Source organism: Diospyros lotus, chromosome 1 (assembly GCF_014633365.1).
Source record: "Diospyros lotus cultivar Yz01 chromosome 1, ASM1463336v1, whole genome shotgun sequence".
NCBI lineage: Eukaryota > Viridiplantae > Streptophyta > Magnoliopsida > Ericales > Ebenaceae > Diospyros > Diospyros lotus.
The window spans coordinates 44,217,946-44,228,967 of NC_068338.1; the positions used below are offsets into that span (position 1 = coordinate 44,217,946).

General features: G+C 35.1%; 1 protein-coding gene across 2 annotated transcripts; it reads left to right on the plus strand.

The window, feature by feature from the left end:
- The first annotated feature begins 576 nt into the window (after nucleotides 1-576).
- Nucleotides 577-8,442, plus strand: LOC127787928 (protein DA1-related 2). 2 transcript variants are annotated; one of them, XM_052316008.1, is made up of 12 exons: nucleotides 577-1,106; nucleotides 1,199-1,356; nucleotides 2,107-2,194; nucleotides 2,417-2,534; nucleotides 5,018-5,138; nucleotides 5,332-5,415; nucleotides 6,391-6,510; nucleotides 6,650-6,862; nucleotides 7,025-7,087; nucleotides 7,222-7,337; nucleotides 7,447-7,505; nucleotides 7,899-8,442. In XM_052316008.1, the coding sequence occupies exons 1-12, from the start codon at nucleotides 974-976 to the stop codon at nucleotides 8,219-8,221; spliced, it is 1,596 nt and encodes a 531-aa protein (XP_052171968.1). In that variant the 5' UTR covers nucleotides 577-973; the 3' UTR covers nucleotides 8,222-8,442. The 2 variants fall into 2 exon arrangements, with proteins under 2 accessions (XP_052171968.1, XP_052171978.1); XM_052316018.1 differs by having other exon boundaries at nucleotides 582-1,022.
- The last annotated feature ends 2,580 nt before the right edge of the window (nucleotides 8,443-11,022 follow it).

The following is an 11,022-nucleotide window of genomic DNA, read 5'->3' on the forward strand; positions in this document are numbered from 1 at the left end:
GGTGGTGGGGTCTCATGCTCAGTTGACAATTAAAAGGATGGCATTTCTGTAATTTGGAGGAATATGAGGTCCAATCCGAGAGTGTGATTTTGTTCACCTCCTTTAATGAGGGTTATTTTAATCTCTAATCTTTTATGTTTTCCTTTCTTTTCCAAGTCTCCATTTCTCATCTCTTATCTCCTTATTTTCTCTCCTACTTTAGTCTCATGCTGATGTCGCCTCATTTTGTACATTGACTACCGAGATTTTCTCGCACATCGACTACCTCGCCTTGTCGTTGCATCCTTGCCTCGCCAATTGCAAGGCGATGTCAAAGCAATAATGTAATGACGAGGCAAAATGAGGCTATGGCAAGACGGTGATGCAACGAAAAGGTTGGCAAGGAGAGCAAGGAAATGGGAGAAAGAGGCGAGAGAGAATCAGGGTGGATAAAGACCCTCGAAAATAACCTTTTTATCTCCAAACTAACGGGGTAAAATTACTCCAATTAAAGGGAATGAATAAAATCGCACTCCCAATCTGAATTATTCCCCATTCACCCGGCAAAATCCTCCCGAAATTCAAAAATCAGTTTCTCGCTCTCTCTCTCTCCAATTGTGAGCCGTCCAACGGCTACTTTTTCTTCCTGTTCCGCCTAAGCAGATTCTCGTCTTTTATTGCCAATTTCATCTTCCACTTTCTCTTCATTGCTTTCCTCAAGCCAAGAATCTCTTCCTCTTCTCTTTCTATTAGAATTCTGCTTCCTTTCCTACTCAGAGATTCCCTCCTCTTTCTTGCTTTCTTTTCTTTCCCAAAACTAGCTTTTAACGATGCCATTGTGTTTCTTCTCCATCGTCCCTGTTCTATTCCTTTTTATGCTCCACGCCTGTTTCCTCCTCCTCTCTCTCTTTCTCTCTCTCCGTCCTTTTCATCTTGGGCTCTCCTTTTCTCCTCCCCGAGCTTCAGCCGAACCTATACATACTCTTCCCCGCCTATGTCTTCTTCTTCAGGCGTTAACCACACCGTTCAGCCCTGTATTTATGGTACGACCATCTTCCTTCAGATCAATTTCACTTTAATTCCAAGTTATGTTGTCTTGTCATCTAACTGTTTGATAAAATGCTTCAGTGAGTTTTGTATTTTTATTCTTCTTTTAATGTGTGTGTCTGTATTTGTGGGTGTATTAATTGATGGCAGTTACTGTTTGGTGATTAAACAGGGAACTTTGTTTCTTCATACACAGAGAGGAAGTCTCGATTTATGAAATGGTTCGGAAAGCTTTTTAAGAGCGGGGCAGACCGTGGAGTTTCAGGTAGGCAACGTCCACAATATATTGGGGAGGAAAACATGGTTTGGCGGGCTCCAGCAAGATCCTTGGTAAGAGGGTATTCTCTTTATGATTGTGCTCACGTTGTGATAGTTATGAAATGGCAGATTTTTATAACTAGGAAGCCGAATATATTTTTATAATAGGTAATATTAATTTGATTGTACAGCAGTAGATTCAGTGAACACTGCACATATCAATTTTGAAGCAATAAAGAAATACGTACTAATGGTAATAATAACCATAATGAAAATAAATCTACATGTGCTTTTATATATGCCTAGTGATTAGCAAATTTGTGGTGGTTTATCGAAAAAAAAGAAGGCAAATTTGTGGTTTGTATAAAATTGTGACATGCTCTAGTTTTGTAACGTCCACTGGTTACAAGTTAATCTTTTGGGCCGTGTTTCTGAAACTTTTGGATTTAGTTATTACATGTATCTTATTTATCTTAAGTGTTGTTTAGACATAGATTGGTTCACTCCACTTGTAATAACAGAATAATGATATAATTTCTGATGAACCCTATGAGAGATTTTGAGAAATATAACAATTCAAAACTTAATAGCTGAGCCATTGTTCTGAAATATGTTTGATCAGAATTCATATAGCTTCAACAGTATGATGCTTGAATTATGTGCCATGATTACCTAGAGCAATTGGTTTATGTTGCTTTCTTCCCAGATATCAACTTAATCATCTTCAATTGTGTTTTCACTGTTATCACATAATCATGAACAAGTTTTGTGTCTTATATAAAAGCAAAGATTCTTATATACAAATTTGTCAAATTGCATCAGGATGATCGCTCTAGAGCTGCTAGGGATAGAGAGGAATTGGACCGTGCAATAGCACTTTCTTTGGGCGAAGATTTGAAGAGACCACCAGGTATGTATGTTGCATAAGAAATCAAAATGCCTCTACGTCTTAAGCTTTTTCCTCCTCTCTCCTTTCTCAGCATGTATTAATTCCACCATAGCCATCAGGTATCTCTCCTTACTCAGCATGTAATAATTCCACCAAAGCGGTCATTGTACCTGAATGGGTTTTGATTTTGTAATCTACTTAATGCTGTCTTCTTTTATATGTGAATGTTTGAAATTTCTTCAGGATACCAATGGCAAACAGATTATGATGAAGATCTAAGGGCACTTCAAGATAGCATCGGTTCTTCTTCATATCCTCCTCCTTCCTATGCCCCAACGGGCTATTATCCCAGGGGATATAGGTAATTGTTTGTGGTCATTAGTCTTATCATGTGTTGCTCAGTTGAAATGAAACACCACCAAGGTTTCGTAACTTTTTGGTAGATTATACTGACAACCAAGAAGTTTGGTTAAAATAACCATCAATTTTGAAACATGATATTGATCTCTCTTAGGTTTGATATTAAGTATATGGGCCTTAAAAAATATGACAACGGTAGAAATGAATGAAAATATAGAATTCATGTAGCCGATCACATATCGTAGGATAAAGGTTTGATATGTTGTTGTTGATATTGACCTCTCTTACTAATCAAACTCTTAGTCCCCTATTAATATTCCATTGGTTGACTTGGTCAACTTATCAATCTTTTGAAATTTCTAATCTATCCTTATTATTTCATCTCTCTTCCTCTACTTGGTCTCTTCTACAACTATCCAATGCAAAATGCAGTCTATTATTGCCACCACTCTCAGCCACCAGCCCCTTGACTCCAGCAACTCATTTCCACCACTTCGACAATTTCTACCACCTCCAAATCCTAGCCACCCATCCTCTCTACTGTCTCCAATTCACAATCACCTGCCATCTCCACCACCTCTAGCCTGTCTGTCACCCCTAATCCCAGCCATATCCTTGTCTCCGCCATCCACACACCTCAATCACCTTCTACTCAATGCCTACCCTTGCAGTCAACTACCATTCCTAAAACCCCAGGCCATGGTCTTCACCAAGCTCAACGATCATCTACCATTCTCAAAAGTCTCTACTATTAGCCTCTACCTTCAACCACTTGCCACCAACTACCATTCCTAAAACCCCAGGCCATGGTCTTCACCAAGCTCAACGATCATCTACCATTCTCAAAAGTCTCTACTATTAACCTCTACCTTCAACCACTTGCCAGCAAACTCCAGCCGGAAATCACTTGACCTGAGACACTACTGCCCCTAACAACCCTGAACTGAACCTTCTATCTCTAACCACCCAACTTGATAGCCCCCACTCCTACCACCCTTAGCCACCCTCAGCCCTATCCTATCAACAGTCCAGTCGTACATCTATCCTGATCCAACAACTTAATTCCTAAAAAAACCTTCACCATTTTATTTGTTGGACCTAACCACAAGTACTAATGCTGCAGGCCACCACCCACCTCCACACACAAAGCGCACCACCTCCACCATTGGCTTCACCTTTATTTCTTGCAGTCGCCAACTCTATCTGATCTAGCAATCATGAAACAGTCCCTATAGTTTTTGTTGCGAATTTTATATGAAATTTGAGAATGAAAACCAAGAACTTCTAGATTTTGGCTGGGCCTGTGTGTATGTTTATATTTGTTTTAATCTTTTAATAGTGGCAATAGATGTTTATTGGAGCTTATTTGTATATGAACATGTGCAGGCATATGTGCGTTTGAATCTTGAAAAGTGGAATGACAATTTCTTCTTCTTCTTTTTTTATGTTAATTATGGTTTTCTTGAGATTATTGGTGAGCTAGAATCCACATAGCTGACTTCACCTAGTGTAAGGTTTGCTATGTTGTTGTTGTTGTTAATTATGATTTTTGAGTACTTACTAACTAAATGACTATTGTAGCCACCAGTGTCTTGCCTTTTTAAACATTCCGTACCATCATGTGAAAATTTTGTTGATTAACCTAAGGCACTCTAATCACTTGGATTGTTGATTGACATAAGGCACTAATCACTAGGGCATGAAACTTTATGTGAAATTGTGGATCAGGATAGTACTTCTGAGCCTTTCTGCCTGCACATGAACCATAGAAAGTGAAATATATATGACATCAAAATGCACAGCCCTTGGAAGAGTTGTTATGTTAATGCATTTGAATTAATGATAGAAAAATTTAATGTGGAAGTTCTTTGTCTGAATTGAATAGAAATAAAATAAGTCATACCTCAAGCCATAGTTGATTAAGCAGAGAATTTCTATCAGATATTGCTCTTTTTAAACTGTAGAATAGGGATTGAATTTGCTTCAAAACTTGAAACAATACTAAGTGAATTTTGTGGCTGGGCTATTGTTAACTTGTGTCTATGATAGAAGTGACATAGACTTTATTTCAATGCAAATCTAGAAACGCACAGTTAGATGAACATAAACTCCTATCAAGGATAACTCTGCATCCCACTTCTTGATGGAAAGCAACTTCAGATAATTGCCCTTTAACCACCTTTTTTTGGATTTCTCAAAATAATTATTATCTAATTAATCATAATCTTCTCAAAAAAATTGGTGATAATGTGGGCCATAACATGTCTCCAAATAGGAGACATTTACATTTTAGTTGACAAAATGCAGAAGCTGAATCCTTCACTTCTTTTTTACTCCAATAGTGGAATTGCTTCAGTATGCGGCCAAAGCTTGAGGCCTTTCCCAACCCCAGTTTTCCTAATGAAAATAAATATGGAACCAGAGCATATTTTGAAGTCACAAGTTTCCAGATCTTGAAAAATGATTGATTATGTATGCACGCAGAGTATGTGCTGGATGCAAATGTAACATTGGATATGGAAACTATTTGGGATGCATGGGAACTTTTTACCATCCACAATGCTTTCGTTGTCATTTATGTGGTTTCCCTATCACAGAGCATGAGGTAGTTGGCTTTTTGGTCCCCAAGTATTTTGATTATATTTCTCCTCAACCCCCTTTCCTTTCAGTGTAGAAAGTTAATAAAAAGGAAGATCACCTTTTTCTATTATTTTAAAAATATATATTAGGACAACTAATTGTTTTAACCCTTTCCTATATTATCTGATCTTACTGGATTCTTTTTCTCTTGATTCAAGTTTTCTCTGTCAGGGAAGGATGCGTACCATAAGTCCTGCTTCAAAGAGATGACCCATCCCAAATGTGAAGTTTGTCACCAGTTTGTATGGAATCATTACTCTAGCACATTTGAATTTTTTATCTAGTAGTCCTTTCCCAATTAAGGAATAAAAGCAATATCTTTTACTTGCAGCCTTTGTTTTTTTCTTGCAAGCTGCAAACTTGAATTTGAAGTATAGTTTGGGATGACTTGGAGTGCTGTTCATCATCTTATGATTTAGTAGTGGGATTAGCTAGAGATTTTAACTTTCTGACTGAAAATTCAGTAGTAGGTTGAGCTATTTGGTGCTATCCACTAAATTTTGGTTTGGCACTGAACAGCTGCAAAATTCTTGCACATTCTTCTCAGCATTAGAGTACTACTTTAAACTGGGATACACTTGTTCATCTAGCATTTCTTCAAAAAGTTATTTATAAATGGAACTGATTGGGCCTTCAAAATTTTCCATTTGTATGTATATTGATGCTCAAACTCAAAATGAATATTTGAGTTCTTATAAATGATACCTTGTCTGTGGCTGCTGTCAAAATGACTTTGTAGTTAGAAGAATTTGTGCGGGTCTGTTTATTGCATAAAGCTGAAGTATATACTTGATAGTTTGTATAAGTGGAAAGATGATGACTTATTAATCTCTTTATTATCTTAGAATGCAAATAAGAAAAAACAATTAGCACCAGATTACGGAGATACATACATGGGCGGATCTAGAAATTTATGTAGGGGGAGGCTGAAATTTTTTTTTAAGATGTAAAACTATACATTACAGATTTTGGGGTGGGCTGTAATATTTTTTGGACTAATTTATTATTAAAAATTATTATTTTTTAATATAAAAATTAATTTTAATTGTGAGCTCTCAAGTGTAGATCTGCCCCTGGATACATATATATCATATTATGAGAACAATAATAGCCAAAACATCTTTTGAATCTAGTTGAGATCAGGATTATTCGGTGTCAATTTTAATTGTTAGTGATCTTGTAATATCATTTGTAATCTTTGTTTTACATCTTTTCAGATTCCAACAAATGGAGCTGGTTTAATAGAGTATAGATGCCACCCGTTTTGGTCCCAGAAATATTGCCCTTCACATGAGTATGATAACACAGCCCGATGCTGTAGTTGTGAACGCTTGGAGGTATTGATCTGGCTAGTGGTTGTTACTTTAATTTTAATACAACCAGAAGGATTTGAAAACTAACCTCATCTAGTCAAATTGTGTTGCTTTTGGTGTTTCCGTTGAACTTGTTGACTCCCCTCTTCTTTTTCTTTTGAAGTCTTGGAATGCAAGATACATATCTCTGGGGGATGGACGGAGTCTGTGTTTAGAATGCATGGAATCTGCCATCATGGATACTGGTGACTGCCAACCGCTTTACCATGCCATTAGGGACTACTATGAAGGAATGAACATGAAACTTGACCAGCAAATTCCAATGCTTCTGGTTGAAAGACAAGCCCTTAATGAAGCTATTGTAGGCGAGAAAAATGTACTAAACAAATTGTCCCTTGTTTCTTATTTTCCTTATTTATAGAGTTTCTCTCCAAAACAACATATCAAGCTTTAGTCCCACTAGGTGTGATTGGTTACATGAATTCTAGCTTGTTAATTATTTATAGAATCTCTCTCATTTTAATAATTTTCTTTCCAGGGCTTTCATCACATGCCGGAAACAAGGGGGTTATGCTTGTCTGAGGAGCAGACAGTTACCAGTGTATGTCGGATAATCACGCCATTATTGGCGTTTGTTTCATTTACCAAAATCTTTAGAAAAATTTGACCCGGCTCAGCTATATGCCAAGCAGATCTTACCTCAATTTTTTTTTAAAATAATTTGAATAATTACAGATACTTAGAAGGCCAAAAGTGGGGGGCTACCGACTTGTAGGAATGAGAACACAACCCCAAAAGCTTACTCGAAGATGTGAAGTCACAGCCATTCTTGTTCTTTATGGACTTCCAAGGTAATTAACTGAAAGCCCTCCCTCTGTCTCTCTCCCCCTTCAGTTTAGTATCTCTTGTGGGTATAAGGGCAATTCTCCTCTGTTCTCATCACATCTTTGCATTGTACAGATTGCTAACAGGTGCAATTCTGGCTCACGAGCTAATGCATGGATGGTTGCGCCTTAAAGGTACTGCAAGAGTTTATTTACTTTCGATTGATTTTGTAATAATGATCGCCTTCGGAACTTTATTATCACAAGATAACAAACGCTGGAAAAGGGGAGCAATACTCAGAGAGAGCATTTTCCTGCATGCCATGTGATGACATTCATCTATCGTGAAAGGCTCAATTTTTTCATTAAAACCCATATCTCCCTCCATTTCATCTATCAACGGCCGGTCCGACTCCCAAGCCATATAAAGAAAGAGGGTTGCATTAGGTAGTTGACATGCAATGTAAAATTCATTGGATCCTACAACATTTACTTTAGACAAACGAAGACTTATGGAAGACAAGACCACAACTAGAATTTATATAGCCGACCTGTAAAATATGTAGACTTCACATGTTGTTTATGCAGGGTACCGTAATCTCAATCCTGAGGTAGAAGAGGGTATTTGTCAAGTTCTTTCGTACATGTGGCTCGAGACAGAGGTAATGCCTGGACTCAAACATATGCCATCCACATCGTCATCTTCCTCGTCCTCGTCCTCGTCCTCACACAAGAAAGGCAGAAAGTCTGAAGTAGAGAACAAGCTGGGAGAGTTTTTCATGCACCAGATTGCCAATGATGCCTCCCCTGCCTATGGTGGGGGATTTAGAGCTGCTAATGCAGCTGTGATTAAGTATGGTTTGCGCGCTACCCTGGAACATATTCACCTGACAGGAAGTTTTCCTGTATAATTATTCTACTACTTGTGGGCTCATCTCTGTTGGAATTTCTTTAGCTTTGTTTGTGCCTGGAATTACTAAGCCTAATTAAGCAGCAGCTTCTCAAAGGGATTGAGTTAATCATGGAAGCTTGTATTGGCTCCCCCTAATTTTTTTGGGGTCCTTTTGAGAATACATGGAAAAGAATGACTTGAAACACAATAATGATAATTAAGCATATCTTCATTCCACAAGCTGATGTCTCGCTCTCTCCCTCCAGTTTACATACATTAATTTACAGGGGCGGTCCAGGGGGTGAAGCCCACCCAATTTTTTTAAGAAATGAATTTTGTGGCTTTAAAAAATAATAATTTTTTTTAAGCCCCCAGCAGCCCACCCCCCACCCCCGGGGTTGAAAGCCTAGGATGGCTTTTGTTCATCTTTAAGCATGCATATGCAATAGTTATTCGTTATCTTGCATTTCTAAGAATGTTGTGCGGCATTATGTTCATGTTAAAATAATATTTTTAAAACTGTTATTGAACGATCATTTATATTATATTAATGAAAGCAAAAGAAAAATAAATCTTTCTTAAAGCTAATGAGTGTTTGGCCATATTTCTTCGAGGTTTGTGTTTTGTGATTATGAGATGTGAAAAATTATATGTAATCAAATGTATTTTTGCAAGTCAATTGTGTGAATCCTGTTGAGTTTTATGTTATGGATGTTTTTGATGATAATTGTATTTATATCAAAATTTTAATATCTTTTTATATTATATTCAATATGTTTTGTATTCTTATTTATAATATTGGTTAAAGATATGTTAAGTCTATTTTGGGATTATTGTCTTTACGCAGTCTCTCGCTATTCATGCTCTCAATTTTGATAAAAGAGGTAAATCGCAGGTAGAGATTTTTTGTTTCACTGCGTAGAGCAAGAAATCGAACTCATGACCTACTGATACGAATCTTAATTTATCATGACCCAACCACTTGATCTATACCCTAGGGGTTATGTTAAGTCTATTTTGATAAGATATATGGATGTTGCCTTAGTCAAAGAATCTTGATAGGATTATCTTTTAGTATATCTTATATATTAATAATCTCATATGTGTTAAAATGATTTTAATCACATACTTTATTGATGCATCTTCTTATATGTTTTTCCTTGGCGTTATCTTAAGGATAATATACGAGCAGGTTGCAATTTTAAGTAGTTTTATAAGATATTTGTATTACATATTTTTTGTGATTTTTTTATTTTTTTATTTTTTCTTTTTAAATTAATAAATTATATTAAATATACATATAAAGCTCTTATACTTTCATTTTTATCCTTGGCGAAGCTCATGATTCAAAAATTTTTTTGAAACCCCCTAGCTAGGGATGGCAATTGCAATCTGTTGAGCTAACTTACTCATATTAATTAAGTTTTGATGATTAATAAAAATATTTTTATGATATAAAATGTATTTATTTCTCATATAAAAAAAATAAATTTATTTTGAATTAAAAATTGGTACAAAGAGTAAATTTATTTTGAATTAAAGATGGATTGTCTTTAAACATGTTTTATTCTTTTGATCATTTATGTCTCAAAAGTTTATGTTTGAATTTTCATTTATTGATAAATATTTTTATTACTTATGCAAAAAGTATATATATTTTGAATTAAATGAGAATTACTTTTAGACATGTTTTCTCTTTTCAATACAAAAAGTAAATTTATTTTGAATTAAAAAAAATTGGTTTTAGACATATTTTCTCTTAATGCAAAAAATAAATTTATTTTGAATTAAAGGAATTGCTTTAAGACATGTTTTCTTGTTTTAATAATTTATGTCTTAAAAGTTTATATTTGAATTTTCAAATCTTGATTTCTCATGTAAAAAGTAAATTTATTTTGAATTAAATATGAGACATGTTTTCTTATTATTTGATAAAGTTTAAATATTTTTTGAATTTCAAACTTCATATTAACCCTTTCTTTAGTAGCTAAAATGTTTATAAATACCCCCAAACTCATTTTTTAAGTATCCATTGCACATATTGCAAATCCAAAATTCTCAAAACCTCTCAAGCTAATTTTCAAGCTTTCAAAGACTTTCAAAAATTCATTGTTCATCCACCGAAGAGCCACAAGGCAAGAGGAGAAAAGTTCTTCAAGTCTTCTACGACAAATCCGAACTTCTCCATTTGAGATTATAAATTTATTTATTTATTTAAATATTATTGTCTTGTATAATTTGTTCTTAATTGCTTATTTGTGTCCAAATGTTAACAAATTATTTGTAAACATTTAAATTATTATTGAGGATTGTATAGGTTTCCTAGATTTGTTAAAATCTAGGTGAATCTAGTTTTCAAGGTAAGTTAGGGAGAAAACCTTAATGTAGTGGTTGCCTAGAATCTATTGTAATCTAGGTGTGTATCTAGTTTTCAAGGTGAGCTAGTATGTAAACCTTGGTGATTTTGATTTAATAGAACCCTAATGGTGATTAGATCTTGGAAAAGTGAACTAGGTGCATGTGAAGACACCGAACCACTATAAATTATGTTGTGCTTCATTGTATTTATTTTTGTTATATTTTGTGGTTTACATTTATTATTAATTTCAAATATAATTTATTATATTTATCAAATATATATTTTTCAATAAAATCATTAATCAAGAATATTTATTAAAATTGAAAAAAAAATTAATTACTCAATTCACCCCCTCTTGAGTGGCTATATCCTAAGGAACCAACACAATCGAAATCGTGGGGAACCGAACTGGTCAATGCGGTTAAAAACTGTTTGATTGGGTAATGGTTTGGTTTGAGAAA

Excerpts from the sequence above, each read along its gene's own strand:
- LOC127787928 (XM_052316008.1), top strand. The coding sequence starts at position 974 with ATGTCTTCTTCTTCAGGCGTTAACCACACCGTTCAGCCCTGTATTTAT. Across the intron at positions 5,139-5,331 it reads TCCCTATCACAGAGCATGAG|TTTTCTCTGTCAGGGAAGGA; the intron begins GTAGTTGGCTTT and ends TCTTGATTCAAG. Across the intron at positions 6,863-7,024 it reads CTATTGTAGGCGAGAAAAAT|GGCTTTCATCACATGCCGGA; the intron begins GTACTAAACAAA and ends TTTTCTTTCCAG.